The sequence below is a fragment of the Heterodontus francisci genome, chromosome 24, assembly GCF_036365525.1.
Source record: "Heterodontus francisci isolate sHetFra1 chromosome 24, sHetFra1.hap1, whole genome shotgun sequence".
Classification (NCBI taxonomy): domain Eukaryota; kingdom Metazoa; phylum Chordata; class Chondrichthyes; order Heterodontiformes; family Heterodontidae; genus Heterodontus; species Heterodontus francisci.
The window spans coordinates 50465615-50486011 of record NC_090394.1 but is presented as its reverse complement, the minus strand read 5'-3'; the positions used below and the strand labels follow the sequence as shown (position 1 = coordinate 50486011).

Sequence of the window (20397 nt, the reverse complement as noted above, 5' to 3'; positions counted from 1 at the left end):
TTGATATATTCAAAAAAAAACAAGTTTTTAAATTGACAGTATAAATTGTCTTTAAAAAGTCCTTAGTTAAATCTAGGGGCAATGTATTATTGGATCTATTCTGCATTTATTATTTAAAATGTTATCATTTTCAAAATGCACACTTTTTAAAAAAAAGTTGAAAACTTACTTTGTAACAGAACTGAATGGACTTTGAAAAAGGTGCAACGTAGGAATTCAGAATTTTACCTATTTGGTTTGGGGTAAATATTTTTTCGACATACTCCGTCGCAATTTAAACACCAAATTAAGTTTCTTTCAAAATGAAGATTTCATTCTGTACACTTTTAACAGATGAAACACTCAGGGGTGAAGTCAATGGAAACAAAATCAGTGCATAAAATGGGAGACCAGTCTGCTGTGGTCTGTTTTCCATCTGGTTGCAAAAGTGACAATTCACCCCTGAGATTTAAAAAGTTATAACAGAATTATATTACATGCAAAAGGCCAGGATGGACAGAGCATAGTTGAGCCAGATCTGCCCATTACTATTTGCCAAGCTGAAAACTAATGAGGATTTCTTAAAGATTAGCATTGACCAGAGTTTGTGATGACTATAAATGCCTCTCATTGTTATCAAACAGAAAAGTAAAAGGAGCTTTGGAGTCCTGTTCATGCCCAATCTTTATTTGAAGCATCATCCCTTTAGATACAGGTCACAGAAAAATAAGAACCTCACAAGAAGACAGCATGTGTGTAACTGAGTAAAACAGGTTTTGATAAGACAATGAAACCTAGAACTGTAATTAGCAAAGGGCCTACATTTTTCAGACCCGAACCTCATTACATTTTCAGAATCCTGCTAAAATGTCACAGACTGCTCTGAAATGAAAAAAGTCAACAGGAATGAGTTACATCCTTAATTCTCAGAGAGGGACACAACAGTGAAAGCTGAAAAGTGAGTTGTACTAGCTCCATCAGGATACACTCCTGTGCACTTTCACATACATTTTCATACTATTTAACATGCTGCCTTCACCATAATAATCACAAAAGAGCTATCTGAATGAATTAGGCTTTGTGGAAGGCAAAATTAAAGATTACAAAATATCGCAACAATGCAATAAAATTTCAGAACGTCAGAGTTTGCATCTTAAGCAAAAGTCATTGGAGTGAAACAACAGAAAGTAAAGCATGTTTTGGTAGCACAAATCACTAAAATTTCTAGATGTGAAGGATGTTTGTCATCAGCAAATACTTCTGTATTCAGAGCCAATGCCATTATGCGATAAAGTACAGCTTTAATGGGAATACCTTAAAGCAAGAAAAGACAGAGACAGGAAGAAAAAAAGAAGCATTTACATAGCGTCTTTCATGACCTCAGGACATCCTACAGTGCTTTACAGCCAATGAAGTACTTTTGAAGTGTAGTCATTGTAGTTAATGGTAAAGGTGTTCATTGTACACTTTCACAGCGACTATTCATATGAATTTTTTAATTTTTTTGTGCAGCAAACTGACAAGTTATTTATTTCCATCATTTAATGTTTAAAATATTACTGACCTTTTTTTTTACTATATTTAGGATGGCTTTTCACATGGAAATAAAATTTGACCCGGGGGATCCAGAAAACAAAAGAGAATTCAGAGTAGTATATATCTACAGTTATGAAGAAGTATTACATCTGAAATATTAATGTACCTTCCTTTTTTAGATGCCAATTAACTTTCTGTGCACTTGCAGCATTTTTTGTTTTTATTTCAGCTCTACATCTGCTAATATTTTATGAAGAAGCAGAATACATTAAAGAACATGTGACTGAATGCAAAGCTCAGCAGCATATTCATTGTTCTACTGAATGCATTATTCATTTGTTCTCTATTCACAATTTGAATGCTTTTACATAGTACATTATTAGCCATTCAGAACAATTTAATCTTTTCAATATCCATGTTTACATGTAGCCATTTTTGAATAGTCAGTGTTTCGATATAGATCTTCATATCACCAAGAAAGCACCAGAACACACATAACTATCAAAGCACTTGTACTAAAAACAACAGGTTCTGCAGACAAATAGTTACTTTTGCACATTTAATGATGTACACAATTAGTAACGGTAATTAAAAAGCCTTAAAGTAACTTTGGTACCAAAGGACAGTAATCCTTCTGACTACTGGTTTCTATCTCATTTAAAAGGGAGCCAGATCCTAGTCCTTCCAATCTTTCTTTATATTGAGCTTCCATTCCCAGTGCAGGTGATCACTTTTGTCATCATCTGTGAAATAGGACTTCATGGTGTACATGCCCCTCACCATCATTCCTTTGGGTGCTTCTTCAATTGGACTTACAAACTCATACTCATCTGCTCTAGGGCCATAGCTGCCAACCATATAGGTGTCCTTGCTCGCTATTTGGAATAAAAGTGAGTACAATTAGGATTTAGAAAGAAAAACTTGCAATATTTTCAAAAAATTGAAGTGAAGTAATTCCTCAATGTCAGAACATACAGCTTTACCTGACTGAAAGCATATCTAACTATCAATGGTACAGGATAAGTACAATGGGTCAGGGCTTAAGGTTCTGTGCACATAATTTTCAAGTAACTTGATGTAAAGTCATTTAGAACATAAGAACATAAGAAATAGGAGCAGCAGTAGGCCATTCAGCCCCTCAAGCCTGCCCCGCCATTCAATATTATCATGCTGATCTGTCCCAGGCCTCAACTCCTCTTTCAGGCCTGCTCTGCATAACCCTCGACTCCTCAAGATTTCAAAAATCTATCTACCTCCTCCTTAAATACATTTAGTGACCTAGCCTCCACAACTCTCTCAGGTAGAGAATTCCAGAGATTCACCACCCTCTGAGAGAAGAAATTCCTTCGCATCTCAGTTTTAAATGTGTGATCCCTTATTCTGTAACTATGTTCCCTAGTTCGAGATTCCCCCACCAGTGGAAACTTATTCTCAACATTTACCCTGTCAAGCCCTCTTAAAATCTTTTATGTTTCAATAAGATCACCTCTCATTCTTCTAAACTCCAATGAATAAAGGCCTAACCTGTTTAGCCGTTCTTGATCCCTTCATCCCCGGAATCAGCCTAGTGAACCTTTTCTGAACTGCCTCCAATGCTAGTATAGCCTTCCTTAAATACGGGGACCAAAACTGTGCGCAGTACTCCAGGTATGGCCTCACCAACACCCTGTACAGTTGTAACAAGACTTCCCTATTTTTAAACTCTAACCCCCTAGCAATAAAGGCCAAAATTCCATTTGCCTTCCTAATTACTTGTTGCACCTGCATGCTAACTTTTTGTGTTTCATGTACAAGAACACCCAGATCCCTCTGTACTGCAGTGTTTTGTAGTCTTTCTCCAACTAAATAATATTCTGCCTTTTTATTCTTCCTACCAAAGTGGATGACCTCACACTTTATCCACATTGAACTCCATCTGCCAGGTTTTTGCCCACTCACTTAACCTACTTATATCTCTTTGCAGATTCTTTGTGTCCTCATCACAACATGCCTTCCCACCTATTTTTGTATCATCAGCAAATTTGTAAACACTACACTCTGTCACTTCCTCCAAGTCACTAATATAGATAGTAAATAGTAGAGGCCCTAGGACCGATCCTTGTGGCACCCCACTAGTCACGGCTTTCCAACCTGAAAAAGACCCATTGATCCCGACTCTCTGCCTTCTGTGTGTTAACCAATCTTCAATCCATGCCAACACATTACCCCCAATACCCTGAGCTCTTATTTTGTGCAATAACCTATATGGCACCTTATAGAACGCCTTCTGGAAACCCAAATACACTACATCTACCGGTTCCCTTTTATCCACTCTGCTTGTTATATCCTCCAAGAACTCTAACAAATTTGTCAAACATGATTTCCCTTTCATAAAACCATGTTGACTCTGTTTGATTGCATTATGTTTTTCTAAATGTCCTGCTATTTCTTCCTTAATAATGGACTCTAGCATTTTCCCAATGCAGATGTTAAGCTAACTGGTCTATAGTTTCCTACTTTCTGTCTCCCTCCTTTCTTGAATAGGGACGTCACATTAGCAGTTTTCCAATCCGTTGATACCCTACCGGAATCCAGTGAGTTTTGGTATATTATGAGCAATGCCTCCAATATCTCTGCAGCCACTTCTTTTAAAACCCTTGGATGCAGGCCATCAGGTCCTGGCGACTTGTCTGCCTTTAGTTTCATCAGTTTGTCAAGCACCTTTTCCCTCATGATAGAGGTTGTTACAAGTTCTTCCCTCCCATTTACACCTTGCTCATCTATTATTGTTGGGATGTTTATAGTGTCCTCCACCGTGAAGCCCAATGCAAAATATTGGTTTAAATTATCTGCCATTTCCCTGTTCCCTGTTATTAATTCCCCAGTCTCATCCTCTAAGGGTCTCACTCTTACTTTAGCTACTCTCTTCCTTTTTATATACCTGTAGAAGCTCTTACTGTTTGTTTTTATATTTCTTGCCAATTTACTCTCATAATTAATTTTCTCCCTCTTTATTCATTTTTTAGTCATCCACTGCTGTTTTCTAAAAATTACCCAATCCTCTGGCCTACCACTAGCTTTTGCCGCTTTGTACGCCTTTGGTTTTGATTTGATACTCTCCTTAGCATCCTTTGTTATCTACGGGTGGTTCATCATTCTCATCAAGTCCTTCCTTCTGACCAGAATAAATGTTTGCTGAGTGTTATGAAATATCCGCTTAAAAGTCTGCTGCTGCTCATCTACTGACTTTCCCTGTAGTCTATTTTCCCAGCCTGCTTTAGACAACTCTTTCTTCATACCTTTGTAATTGACCCTGTTTAAGTTGAAGATACTGGTTTGAGACCCGAGTTGCTCACCCTCAAACTGAATTTGAAATCTTACCATGTTATGATTGCTTCCCCCTCGAGGATCCTTAACTACGAGATCCTACCTCATTACACATTACCAAATCTAAAATAGCCTGTTCCCGGGTAGGTTTTTTATTTTTATTTTTTATTTATTTATTTAGAGATACAGCACTGAAACAGGCCCTTCGGCCCACCGAGTCTGTGCCGACCATCAACCACCCATTTTTATACTAATCCTACACTAATCCCATATTCCTACCACATCCCCACCTGTCCCTATATTTCCCTACCACCTACCTATACTAGGGGCTGCAACATATTCTAAGAAATAATCCCTGATGCATTCTACAAATTTGTCTTCCATGTTACCCTTGTCAATTTGATTTGTCCAGTCTATATGCAGATTAAAGTCACCCATGATAATTGCAGTGCCCTGCTTACACACCTCCATTATTTCCTGATTAATACTTTGTCCTACAGAGAGGCAACTCCTCAGGGGCCTATAGCCCACTCCCACCCATGATTTCTTTCCCTTGCTATTCCTTATTTCCATCCAAACTGATTCTACATCACAATCTATTACACCTATATCATTACTCACAACTGCACTGATCCTTTCCTTTAATAACAAAGCTACCCCACCTCCTTTTCCTTTCTGCCTATTCTTCTGGAATGTCAAATATCCTTGAACATTGAGTTTCCAGTCCTGGTCATCTTGCAACCACGTCTCTATGATAGCTATCAAATCATATTCATTTATTTCTATCTGTGCCGTCAGCTCATCTATCTTGTTACAAATGCTACGTGCATTCAGATAAAGAGCCTTAAGCTTTGACTTTTTACCATTTTTACCTACTCTGGTTCTAATTTTTGCTGTACTCTTATGCTTGTATTCTCTGTCCCTTCCTATCACACTCTGACTAATGTATGTCCCTTCACTACCCTGCACCTCTGCTCTCCCATTACTTTTCGACTTTTTAAACTTCCCTTCAACTGAACCCTCCACCCCCCCCCCCCCCCCCACTATTTAATTTAAAGCCTTATCTACAACCACAGTTAGACGATTCGCCAGGATACCTCTCCCAGCATGGTTCAAGTGAAGCCCATCACAATGGAACAGCTCTCTCTTTCCCCAGTACTGGTGCCAGTGTCCCATGAATCGGAACCTATTTCTCCCACACCAATCTTTGAGCCACGCATTTCTTTCACTTCCCTTGCAAAAACTAGAATTTTAATGCATGCAAATAAAATCACTGTGCAGAAACAAGAGATTTGTTTTGCTCCAATTGGGTTATTGCCCATGAAAAGCAGCATCAATAGTGCTAAACAAAGAAGAAGCACTTGCCTTACTATTAATCACTGTTAGCAAAAAAAGAGCAGTACCCATTAGAAATGGAAAATATCTATCCAGAGACCTTTATTTGTGGGTTCTGAGTTTGTTTTGGGAAAAATATGTTGTGCTTACATCAGTCCTCTTAAAACATGCTATTTGCTTCATGTAAGGCAAACATCAGGCATGATGGTGCAATAAACTCCATCAAGAACAGTGAAAAACACCAACTCTTTAGCATTTCTGTTACCATGGAAGACATAAAGTACCATGTGGACCTGTAGTGACACAAACTCTATCATAGAAGCAGTCACAAGGACATCTATATACTGCTTAGACAAACCAGACTATTCTCATCTAACTTTAGAGTAAAGATTAACATGGCTTTATACGTTTTAGATGAACTATTTAGGATTTTATAATGCAAATATGCAACTCACCTTGCAAACGGCCCTTGCATGTATAATGGACATACTTTAAGCCTGAAACAATTTCCTTGTTAACCTAAAAGATAAATCAATAAGCTATTTAAATCTTAAACATTTCAACATTATCAATGTACTAAAACTGATTACATTTTACAGCCATATCTTCAATACAGCCAAGCTTCCATACAACAAGTGAAAGGATACTATTAAAATAAAATTATTGGTTCTTTGTTTTTCTCACCATCCTGTGGTAAAGTAATTGGCCTCTATTTGCCCAAAGTGATATGACTGAAATCAGGAGCTTAATGTGCAGGATAACAATAGACACAAAACTCAAATCTATGCCAGGTCCCTGGGAGTGTGCAAATATTTACACAAAAGAGTTTGAAAACCTCTGATGTAGGATGTTCATAAAGTCATTACGGTGCAGAAGGAGGCCATTTGGCCCATCGAGTCCATGCCAGCTCTCTGTAGAGCAATCCAGTCAGTTCCATTGCCCTGCTCTATGCCTGTAGCCCTGCAAGTTTATTTCCCTCACAAGCAGCATTCCAGAATATTTCCCTCAAGCAAGGCATACCTGGGATTGTGGCCCTTGTTGAAAAGTTAGTAACATTGCTCCAATGCAACCTACCATAAAAATCTTTATAAAAAAACAACTGTTGAAAAAAAATCTAAGAGTTTGTATTATACCTTATAGGGAGGAACCCATATTAGTACAAGCATATAACAACACAGTGAATTCGCAAAGGAGGAAAGGATGATTAGACTTGCAGGCATATGAATTTGTTGATGTAACAAATGCAAAAATTACCTTCAACAGAGAGGTGTGTCTACGTTTTTATAGAATATATGTAGTGTCGAAAGAATGATCTGATACAAAATATTAAGGTTCTGAAGTGATGTCAGAATCATTTGAGTAAATTGGTCTTCAGAAATAGTACAAAAGAGGTGACAGTGAATCAGTATGTTTAACACTATTGCCAAAAAAACAATTTCATTCTCATTAATCTTTTGGTGGAATGATCAGCAAGCATCAAGCACATGCATTGCACAAATAGTTTGATACTCAGTGATAGACAACACAAAACTGAACAGGACAGTAAAGCCCATGCATAAAATAAAGATCAAATACTATAAATATTAAAATACGGTAAGTAATATTAAAGCAGTAATGTAATCAAGGTTCAAATGACCATTATAAAGCTTTTCATTAGATTGCTGCCTTGTAATCATTATTCTATATGCAAGCTTTGAGAGCAAGGTATTGGATTCCCTCTAAACAACTCAATATGACTTAATCCACAGCATGACCTTAAAACAACATTTCTTACTTTAAAGTTAATTTTCAATCTGTATTCTACACCTTCCTTCAGCACAAAGGTCTTCTTCTTTAGAGCTACCAGGTCACCTGGAAAACAAATTGCATAACAGAGCAATTCATACCTTATTCCTTATATTGCAGGGGATAGACAGTACTAAGCAGGTCTGCAACAAATTACAAGACAACAATAATAAACTTGAAGAATGGGCATATAATAGACAAATGAATTTCAATACTGATTAGTGTGAGGTATTACATTTTGATAAGAAAAATAGGGAGGTCACATATTACTTGGAATATATGAAGTGACCTCAGAGAATGTGAGAATGTGGAACATGCTACCACAGGGAGTCGTTGAGTGAATAATATAGATGCATTTAAGGGAAGGCTAGATAAGCATAGGAGGGAGAAGGAAATAGAGGGTTATGCTGATAGAGTTAGATGAGGAAGGATGGGAGGAGGCTCCAGTGGAGCATAAACACCAGCATGGACTGGTGTGGCCTAATAGCCTGTTTCTGTGCTGAAAATCCTGTGTAATTCTATGTGACATTATGGTTCATATAACTGTCTGAGTGAGGCATTTATGTATACCAGTGTAGCGTCTGACTGATCAGTTTGATTGCTTAAAACTCCTGATGGAGTTAGAGAGCAGAAGTGGAATTGTGGGAGATTTCTAGAAGCTTTCGGGAGACATTTTGAATCTGTCTTACAGATACAGGCTGCTGTTAAAACATGTGCTCCAATCTGTCAGATCTTCTATAGTTAATGTTATTGTGCTTTAAATAAGCCTGTTGGTTATTTAACACAATGTGGTATCTGCATTGCTCAGAGTTAAATCGGATATCGAAATTAAATCCAGTGTAAACATAACAAACAATAGTAATGGCCTCTTAATACATATTTTATATTTCATTTTGGAACTGCATAGCTGCCCAATAGATCAGGTGGCAATGCTTTTACCAGCACAGTCAGAAACAGAATACCACACAGGAGCTTTGAATTCTAGCAGTTTCAAACTTTTAGCCTAATAAAACTGATAATTAATTACAAGTTAGCTCACATTAATTTAGAAATCCAGTAAACTATTAAGGAAGTGGAACTGTATATACTTTACAATTAATTGTTGCAATCATTTTTCCTTTTCACAGAATCAGTACTCTTTCCAAGAAAAAGGTAAGACCTGTGCATTGGAAGCTAATGGAACTGTTATGGCACAAAAACAATCTAAAACTGCAGCTTATGAGAATACTAATTCAGTCTCCATCTACTGCCGATACATTTCAGATAGAAATACTAGAAGCGATTCAGCACTCCCTGCAGAAAAGGCCCACTGGTAGGGAGCACAGGAAGGAGCTTGGGTTGCGATGATTCTCCAACCAGCACAACCTGTGAATGCACCTCCCCATTAGAATGCTGGATTGCAGAATTACCTCTACTATTCCACTGAAACCGAGAAACATAAGGAAAATTTACAAAACCAAAACATACAGTAGGGTGAATAAAAGCTACACTGTTGTAAAGAAATCATGACCAACAGCTTTTGGACATAATAAAAGTTTAAATAGGAAAATGATAGAACTGTTTCCCCTTTCAGGTATGCAAACAATTGAAAAAAAAATCTGGCAGAAATGAAGTGCTCTAATTTAGAATTCTAGCTGGAACATTTACTGCTATCCAAATAAAATCTTAGTCAAAACTATAAATGCATCTCTTCTCCAAGAACTAATATGTCATTGCATTTAAAAATGTAAGAAACGTCTGAAGATTTGCATATTTTTTCTCAACAGTGCCAGAATAAAAGTTTCTTTGTGCTGTTTGAGTATCATGTACCCAAACTGATTTGCACTGAATTTCACCAACAATGCGCAATGAGAGGTATGCGTAATCCAATTTAAATTTATCACTCGGAAAAGAAAGCCTGCTACAGCAGAAATATCAGAAGAGATGCAAGTGTTTTAGAACACACACCATCAGGTCATCGATCTGAAACGCTAACTATGTTTCTCTCTCCACAGATGCTGCCAGACCTGCTGAGCATTTCCAGCATTTTCTGTTTTTATTTCAGATTTCCAGCATCTGCAATATTTTGCTTTTGTATTAATCTGTTCTTGCCTAGGCCACTTCACCTCATAACCTCTTTTGCTACTGTGGGCCTAGCTCACTGAGTCCTGGCCTCATACATTAGGCCTCACTATTTCCCATTTCCCGACTTCCCCCAACTCCACCCCCGCCCCCCATCCCTCTGGCATTTGGCACTGCCCTCTTCACTCCTCCAGGCCTGCTCGCTGCTGCTTTCCACCACTCAACTGGAAAACATATAAAAAGGGGGAAATTAGACCCTGGCAAAAGGGAAAAGGTAATGGCTTCGGAGCATAAAGGTAAATAATAACCAAAGAGGGAAAAACCCGATAAAAGAGATACAGAAAAAAAAGCAAAAGCAGAGACACCGGGTGGCACAGTGGCGCAGTGGTTAGCACCGCAGCCTCACAGCTCCAGTGACCTGGGTTTGGTTCTGGGTACTGCCTGTGTGGAGTTTGCAAGTTCTCCATGACCATGGGGGTTTCCATCGGGTGCTCTGGTTTCCTCCCACAGCCAAAGACTTGCAGGTTGATAGGTAAATTGGCCACTGTAAATTGCCCTTAGTGTAGGTAGGTGGTAGGAGAATTAAGGGGAAGGTGGGGATGTGGTAGGGAATATGGGATTAATGTAGGATTAGTATAAAATGGGTGGTTGATGGTCAGCACAGACTCAGTGGGCTGAAGGGCCTGTTTCAGTGCTGTACGACTCTATGACACAGGAAAAAACAGAACCAAAAGATTAAAGGGAGAAATCAGCAACTCAAAGATGACAAATACTAGTAACAAAAGAAAGAATATCCTCCAACGCAGCGTGAGCAAAACACATACATATATTGTTAATACCCCAGGTAGCATTAGGTTGAAAACAATACTCTTGTGAATGAATAGAGGGGTAGAAGCAGTGCCCAATTTATTTTAGAGGCTGTTCAATGCTTAATCCATATTAGTGCAGAACATTTACCAGTGCTGACATTATATTCAATTGACAAAAGCCAAAGTAAAACCCGACAGCTTGATGTGGCTGAGCCTGATGTTGAACAGAATAAATATCATGCAGAACCCCCTACCTGCCAAGAATGAGGCACATTAATTTTGCCGTATAAACATTGATTTGAAAACTGTTGCTGAAGTGAAGAAAGGACTTGTTTAAAAAAAAATCACCAGGCCCTTGGCTGGAAAGACATTTGCATATTAACAGACAGTGCTTGTGGAGACAAAGGGGTTACTTCCCTTATCCTTTTTAACCCAAAGTGGACTTTAAGCACCAGACATTGAAGGTGAGGGAGCTCAAATTTCAGGATGACTGCTGGGATGGCCAAATCCACAAACAGACGTGGTCAGACCAGCTGGTCACATGACTAGCCTGCTTGGCAACCTGTTTTTTCTGAATTGTACAACAGTTTGAACTGAGAGACTGCAGTATGCTCCTGGACTAAAGAAGACCTCTCCTGTCTGGTTCTCCCTCTCTTTCTCATGGAACTCCAAATCCACTGAAGACACATGAACCCCAAAAGAGAAAGGTCTCCTACAGTGATCAAGGTTTAATAAGAATACTGGGCCCCAATGAACAACAATATCTACCTACAATCAAGTACTCTACAGTGTGCTCGAAGAACTGTAACAAAAACCCTCTTCAGAGATTGCCTCAAACGTTTCCACTTTATTTTTCTACTGCTCTTTTCTGTCTCTATCTGCATGTGTGTATCACATATGCATGCTAGCATGGGCCCATTGTCTATCCATATGCGTTAACTGAATTAAAGTTTAAGTTTAATAAATTTCAACCTTGCTTCTTTAAACCTAAGCAAACCTGTTTGTGCTGGTTTCTTTGCCTTATAATTGGAAAGCGGTGAATAAGGATTCACCCAGGGGAACTAAAAACACGGTGTGTTTAAAATTAAACCCTGTTACGGTAAGACCAGGTGAAGGCTGAAAGGGAACCCTAGACCCCTTTCTCACCTGGTCATAACAGTTAAAACAGTTACATATTCAGTTAGCATAACTAAACAATTATATTGAACTGGTTAGGTTTGAGTGCAGCAAAACATATTTTTAATAGTAGCAATTGATTCTCTGAACTGCACAGTGGAAGCTTTTCATTTTTACTGAAAGATTAAATGCATGTTTCTCCCTTGATAGCAGCAACCTCATTTTAGAGGATGACATACTTTCTAAAAGTGATCACTAAAACCACAGAGTATATACCAGCTCCAATCAATGGATAAATGGGAGACACTGGGTGACACAATGGATCACTGTATCGTTCTACGACCTCTGGGACCTGAGTTCGAATGCAGTACAGAGTGACAGCATAAAATCTCTTTCTGTATCACTCTGTCTCAGTCAGTGGAATAAACTTATCCATTTATAATCCAATTTATTAATGAATACAAACAGCTGAAAAATGATCTGTTAAAAACTTAGCTCTAAGTGTATAATCGTACCAGTTATTAGCAATAACTTAATCATATTAAGTGAAAATGTTTTGCTGGCACACTTTTTAGGAATTGAGAATCAGACAGAGCTGCCAGGTCTCTATCCCATAGGTAATACACCCTACAATTATTTGGAAGTGCTCAATAAGGAAACTAGAATATTCACATTCCATTATCACATTTTTCACTATGAAAGAATAAAAGTGCAATACAGAAAAATCAATAGAAACATCTTGTATTTATTTGGCACAGACATTGAGATACAATTTCTCTTAAATTATTAGACTCTCCAAATCTGTTATTTCAGCCTCCTCCTGAGTCTCTAATCTGTTAATTTGTATGAAAATACTGAGAGGCAACTACAATGCTTGTAAATCTGATGCATGAAATCGACAAACCAAATTCCCTTATGCTTGAGCTGTAAATTCAACATGTGCATTATGGCACACCATCTCCTCCCCTCTGCCACCAGACCAGGTGAGGACACATTTGTAATGAGAGCCAGGGACATCATGGAGAAGACCATCAGTGTTTCTGATGCCAAGTTCTGGGTGGTCTGCTGCTTGCCACCAGGAATCTGAAGGCCACCTCAGGAGGAGAAGGAGGAGGAGGTGGAAGAGTAGGAAACAGGGAGGTTGCATCCTGGACCACTTTGCTCCAGACGGGCTGTCGAACAGCACATGCTCAGACTCCGGTTCCAATAGGACACTGCTTTATCACCATGGATTCACTATTCCCCAACATGACCTGCATCTGAGATGCCCCATCAGAACGTCCCCTTGGCCAATATCCTACAATAAAAGTCATCAACAAAAGACAGAATATCAGTGATTCTGTTCCACATGGACTGCAGCGGTTCAAGAAGGCAGCTCATCACCACCTTCTCCAGGGCAATTAGGGTTGGGCAATAAATGCTGGCCGTGCCAGCAATGCCCACATCCCATGAAAGAATAGAAAAAGTCATGAGCCATGTGTACAGCACGTAACTTTTGTCTCCGCTCTAATTCTCCAGGGAGGCACGAAGATGGTGGGAATGGCAGACTGCTTCAGAATGAAAACACCATGGCTGCTGCCAGGATAGCAGGCATTCACCGACATGATATACTATGCATGGTTGCACACCAACTGCACATTACATGAGTGGTAGATCGTGTGGTTCCTGTACCTCGTTATTGAAATGGGAACCCGCAGAGCACATGGCGATGGCGCCTTGCACCACTGGGACTTCTGCTACCCTGGCAAAGCCAGGTGACATTTCATCCTGCTTCACCCTGCTGAGGGAGAAAATGATGTATTCGCCCCTCCTGGCCCAGATAACTTCTGTCACCTCCCAAATGCATAAATGGACAGCATACGACGATATGTCACCTCTCCTGCCACTGTGATATTTACAGCTATTGTCCTCACCCTGCTGCAAGGTTCCTGGTTGTTTTGAAGGAGGCACAGCTCCTGGGTTAGGTGGAGGTGAAAGAAGTGCTCTTGAAAAGTCCATGCTGGATGGGGTCTTCACAGAGCTTCCCCTCTCTGCAGCCTCTGCTCCATTTCTCAATCATGTTCCAGACCCAGAGGCACTACAACCATTGCCTCCATTCCTCAGGCAGATTTGGGCCACCAGATCTTTTGCTCTCCCTGAATATATGCAGAATCTTACCACAAAACCTCCAATAACAAGCTACGGCACTTCCACTATCTTTGCCACAGCACAGGTAAGTTAAAAGCCCCTCACCTACAAGTAGGATGCCTGCCATTTTAAATAATGCTAGTGGTGGTGGGGAGGGGGGGGCAGTAGCCTTTGTGCTGTTGAACGCATGAGCACTGAGCGTGGTGAGCACTGACGTTCAGTGGACCTGCACAGACCAAGTTTGTGAAAAGTGCATCAAATCAGCTGGAATGGCTGATTGACATCACAAGCAGACCTCGCCTCATGCTACTGGCACAGGAACGGCCACGCTAGTGTCCTGCTCAGCATGGGGCACTGTGTGAGATGTGCCGAAAGTGGCCAGCAGCATGGGCTGCTCCAGTTTATTGTTTCGGGGCTTCCACTGCACGGCATCAATGACACTACGGAACTCCAAATGGCAGCCTAAGTTTTCTGGAAATGCAATTAAGATCGGTTTCAAATTAGCCTCATTTCCTTGTACTTATATCTGTTAATTTGACATATTAAAAAGCGGAATCCTAAGATCAAGTCCTTTACCTTCATTTTTATTCATTCAGTTTCCTTCCCTTGAGTTTTGTCTCTTTAAAAAAGTTACTTCGTTGTCCTACCAATATCTAATTTTCTTTCGCCCAATTCCTATTCCCTCCACCTATAAACTGTCCCATTCAGATGGACAGGAAAGTAAATCAAGACCAGACTCTAGGTTGACCTTCCACCTCATTCCCCTATCATTCACACTTTATATATTTAATTTAAATGGCACAATGTAACAAAAGTGTAATCTGCTACAGATATGCACATTCCCTGATTAAAATTACTTACTGTAATACAACAGATCTCTCTCTTCTCAATTACTTTGCTGCTGGCAGTGCTAATTTATCTCCCTTTTACAAATGCTAACAAGCCTGCTGTTTATTTGCACCATTTCTTGTTTTCGTAACTCCGCAAGTGTGTTAGACTCCGATTACTCACCATTCTCCTGGAACTATGTCTGTCCATCTGAACAGTTTCTGAACTTGGTCAAGTATAACACTGTTCACTTCAAGCCCTATGCTATCAGCAGTGCTGTCAGAGAGATTGCCAAAGCCACAATTGTGGACAGCAGTAGCTCCATCAAGATAGGACAGGAATACATGCTCACTTGCTCAGAGCACACATGCAAACACTGGCACTGAGTTTAACAGAATGAAGTGTTGTCCTTCCTCTACGGCAACAACCTGAATCAGAGGTACAGATAATTTTTCCGCCTAATTACAAGTAAACTAAATTTATGGGATTTTGATCAGATTACATAATTTAATAATTAATAATACCATAAATCCACATTAAAATGGTCATCTAAAGATTTATTACCTATGGAAAATAACCCATTCCTTGAAATCCTCATTGCTAGAAGACACAGTACAGATAAAGCTGAATTCCTAGCAACTAGGTTGACCTTTATATAATGATCTGCTTCAGCATAGTACTTGTTCTTGTCAGATACCAAACAAAAAAATAAGCAATTACTGGAAACCATCATTCATAGCAACATAGACTGCCACCTCCAATGACACATAGATTCATTGTGCCTCTAGATTCATTTCATTGCCATTTAATCTGACATTTCTAGTTTCATGCACAGATGACATCATCTTTCTTTCAACATGGGTCCCTAATCAATTACAGCAGCCATCAGGTGAGTTCCAAGTTAGAGACTGTAAAACAGATAAAAAGACTTGTATTTATACAGCATCATTCACAGCCCTCAAGACATCCCAAAGTGCTTTACAGATAATTAATTACTTTTGAAGTGTAGTCACTGTTGTAGAAAACACTGCAGCCAATTTCTGCACAGCAAGGTCCCAAATAAGCATTGTGATAATGACTAGATAATCTACTGATGTTGGTTGAGGGATAAATATTGGCCAGGATACCAGGGCAAACTCTCTACTCTTCTTCAATATAATTCCATGGGATCTTTTACATCCACCTGAGGCGGCAGTCGAGGAGTCAGTTTAAAGTCTCATCTGAAAGACTGCTGTGTCAACCTAGATTTTGTGCTTAAGTTTCTGAAGTGTTTCATGCTTGAAGTACTGAATTTCCTTGCAGTAACAACCTAGGTCCAATAGGAACACCCAATAAACAGCTGAAATAAGTACAAAACATTAGACATTAATAGATGTGATGTAAGTACAAAGTTCAGTTTCTCAGCAGCAGGTGATCAGATAATTAATCGAAGTTGGGAAGTTTAATTCCAAAAACCAGTAAATTACCAAATCCTGCTATTTAGTTCCCGCCCTCAACCTCTACACTTTGTCATCTCTCTCCCTATTTTTAAAAGCCTCCTTAAGACCCTTCTTTGTTTGTGCTTTTGCTTCCTCCACACCCCTTCCAATTCCTCTCTCCCCTTCTCGCTTGGTGTCCACTGTATCCACTGCCCTGTAAAGCACACAGATGTCACTATTTGAGGAGTGCTCAGATACAGATGAAAGTCGTGGTGGTGCTACATTTACATCTTCTGTTTATTTGGAACACCCTTTATCTATCTTCTATATTGCAATAACCTTGGAAGGGTTAAGAATAATCTCAACTATTGAGATGGGGACCCTGGTACCAGGCACTGTGGAAACCACAGAAAGCTGGGTTATTGTTGGTCATTTGTTTTTGGTTCACTCAGCCATCTGGCCCTCTTGTTTGTTGAACATTAATACTCCGTTCTACTGGCACCAGCAGTTTTTAGCAGATACTTTGTTCAGGAGGTTATTCTTTATCTATTCTTCTCGACCATAAGCATCAGTGAGCTGTTTTGGAAGTTGGATGGGAAAGGGGTTAAGAAGATCACAGCCAAGTCCAATCCTGCCCATCATTCAACATTCCATGCATTTTCCAGAGTCACAACTTGTCTGCTTTCTCCCTACTAGTCCAGACTAATGATAATGTTCTTAGCTCTGCTCCAACTGATATCGGTATCAGCTAATTCAGGAACCCCTTAGCTATCGATTGCCTCAAGAACCAGCTTCTGTTTGAGTAGTTAACCCACACTTGCAAGTTTTGATGACACAACTAAAGAGAAGTGAGAAAGATAACACACACAGCACTCAAAGCTGCAGGTCACAGGACGTGTGATAGCAGCAGTAGCACCAACAGAGAAAGGGAGAGAGAGTGAGAATGTAGAACATCAGCAGTTATCCACAGAAAACACATGCAACAGAAAAGCAGCAGTGGCCCAGAAACACTGAAATGCAGAGACAGTGCTTCTGGTAGACAGCAATGGAAAGAAGGGAGAGAAAAGTGAAGAAGGAGAAATCAGAGCCAGCAAACACACTGCATGAAGGAAAGTAGAAATAGTACATCCCAGAGAGTGAACGTTAAAAAAGAGGAAACTATCAGAGTCAGGCCAATGAGCAAAATGATAGTTTCAAGTACAGGACATTTTAAGATTTGGAAATACTTTTCAGGTCCTCAGGTGTACAGAAATGGAGAGGGAATGATAGTGATTATTTGCATATGCTGTGATATGTTTACAGTGGTCAGAGCTGTGTAGTTTTGACAGGTCTATTAGTGTAAATAATATTTACTAATTAAGGAACTAAAGAAGATAATAGTAGCATTGACAGTGGGGATAAAGTGCTCCCGGAGATTGGGGAATTTGAAAGGTTCATTAATGTTATGTGGCTGGTATAGAAATGAATGGCCTAGGAATTGGTTCACCTGCTGTGCAAACAATCCCTGAACTGGAACAGGTAGACCTGTGGCCCACCAAATATTGGACCTTATTTATATATCAGACCACTGAGGTGCGGACAGCCGCTGGCCATCACCGGGCAACTCACCAGTGAAGAGTCTCCAGCTGCCAGATCACTTCTTCCATACGTTTTTGCAGTACTTCACCGTAGAGAGCTTTCTCTACTCGCCATGGCTGCTATTATTGTCAGTCTTATCTGGACACAGGAACAGTTGGAGGAAGGGGAGCAGCCACAGTCTCAGGGAGCAGTGCCCTTCAGAAGACACCAGGTGAGGGGGCTGCTCGTAGGAAGCCATACCCAACACAGAGTGTACAGGCCCAGGGCAACTTTCCTGGACCTGACTGAGAAGCAGGGTCTCAGGATGCTCCACTTCATTAGACAGCCTGTCGCTGATTTTAAAGGGGGTCAGGCTCGATGCATGTGCACCCTAAAGCAGCCGGTGTACCAGACATTCCAGCGACGTGGAGGCCTGGCCGATCTGTCGTGATGCATTTATCCTGAAACACTCCTACAAATTCCCAGTATTTGACCCTCCCAAGTGTAATATTGCTTGGTACTTTGGTGCATGAACTATTGAAAGGTTCACAGGAATACAAGTAATAGCCAAAGAATACACGGTTTAAATTGGAACATATATACACACAGCTACTACAGGAGCACATCTACACAAGTCTTATTCTGTCAGGCTACACCCACATCTTTCTGGTCATGTGTGACATGGCATCACTTGCTCTGGTAGCTCTTCACTTACAAGTCTTCTAAAGTGATCCCACAACACCAGGAACGTGGCAAGATGGCTGCTAGCAAACAAGAGACATGGAAGATGACACCCCTCTGCAACTCCAACATTTCCAAGCAGCACCAATATAATAGAAGCTATGGGATCACCAGGACAATAATTGAGCTTTCTATAGTGATGTTGAAGATAGGATTCAAGTATGATGACAGGTCTGGGGGTCCCGGCTATATGCACCATGAAGAGTCTCCTGCATAGTTATTGAGTGCTGCATGCTTCACATCCTTGCCTTACAGAAAGGCCTGCTTTTACAGGAACCAGAGGAACTGGAGGCAGAAGAAGAGGAAGTAATAGAAAATGAAGAATAACCTCAATGACTTGCAGTAAGAGATGCCAGGCTCATTGCTCAGTGATTCTAGTGACCTGCTCAGACTACTCTTGTATCAATGACATTCTGAGAATGCAAACTCAGAAGCTGGTACAAAACCACACTGTAAACTAAACATAGTAATTGCCTTGAATTCATCTCTCACCCAAGTGCTCAACCCATACGGATTTTCTTCCAAGAAGGTTTTCCACGTCTACCACCTCTACAAGGCACTCTCCTATCCACCTCAGCAAAACTGCTGCTCAACAAGTTGGGACCCTCCAGATGCTTGTCACTAGTGAATTCTGAGTGCTCAAGCTGAGAGAGCCTGGCTATAGACGGCTGCTCCTCTGGTGCTGCCCGGGCAATCTGCTGGCCGAGTTGACCTACTGGCAACATGACGAGCATTGGTTGGGGTGTGAAGAAGGAGCTGATGTACTGAGATCCTGGGAGATGGCAACACATGCCACTGCCATCTCACCATGGACACTCCCATGTGGCTGTGTCTCATCACTTCCACTAAACTGCAGGAAAGACTACAGAAGCCGAGTGGCTTCTTCAAAGCCTCTGCCTATTCAGTAGATCTGCTGCTTGACACTGGAAAACAGAGTCAGCGTGGCAGCTGTTTACAAACCTGCAAAGCATGTGAACATGGACTCCTGTTGTGAAGGCCCAGTTACACTTTGCCTAGAGGTTGTCCAGGCTAGACTGCAAACTGCTAATGTCGTGTGACCTGGCACCACCGAGGCTGGAAGCGGACTCTTCCATACTGGTGAAACTGCTTGGCAGACCTTCCAATACATCATACAGCTGCCTTGATGCCAGTTGCTTTCCTGTCATAAATGGGCCCTTGCAGTTGTTATCTGTTATCAGCTAGGGGAGGACCTTGTCTTCCAGTGAGCTGTCTCCTGCACTGTTCCCGCCACCGGTACCTGTTGTTGCTCACTGGTGCTCTGTGACTCACCATGTGAAGACCAGTCAAACTTATTATCTAACCCACATGGAGTGCCAAACATAGAAACATAGAAAATAGGAGCAGGAGTAGGCCATTCGGCCCTACGGGCCTGCTCCGTCATTCAAAAAAGATCATGCTGATCGTCTAATTCAGTACCCTGTTCCCACTTTCTCCCCATATCCCTTGATCCTAATGTTTGAGCTGGTTCCTGGAAGGGATGGAGAGCTTCGTAGTACATTCGTGGAAGGATTTTTCTCCTCTGACATGTTTACCTGCACCCAAGGCTCACTGATCAGAAACACCTAAAAAAAAAAAGAAACAAGAGTTAGGAGATGAAAGCTGGACATTTTCAGTCGGTAATCTTGAAAAATCTGCTTGACAAGGAAGGGCTTTAAGTAATATGCAGGCTCCCTACTCTGGTATGTCACCAGCCTTGCCTTTATAGCATTACTTCTCCCTGGATCTCTAATCACCAGGGTGTCCTGCTCTCTTGGTTGAGGGAAATGATTTTTGTACTC

The 20397-nt window shown here is 40.6% G+C and overlaps 1 protein-coding gene across 1 annotated transcript in view; it reads right to left on the bottom strand.

Annotated features, from left to right (window-relative positions):
- Positions 1–2168: 2168 nt before the first annotated feature.
- Positions 2169–20397, bottom strand: part of arhgdig (Rho GDP dissociation inhibitor (GDI) gamma) — a 59842-nt gene continuing 41613 nt past the window's right edge. Inside the window, exons 4-6 of the mRNA XM_068056850.1 lie at positions 7931–8007; positions 6608–6675; positions 2169–2386 (exon numbers count right to left, since the gene is read on the bottom strand). Coding sequence (XP_067912951.1) covers positions 2191–2386; positions 6608–6675; positions 7931–8007 — 341 coding nt within the window. The 3' untranslated portion in view covers positions 2169–2190. The remainder of the gene's footprint in view (positions 2387–6607; positions 6676–7930; positions 8008–20397) is intronic.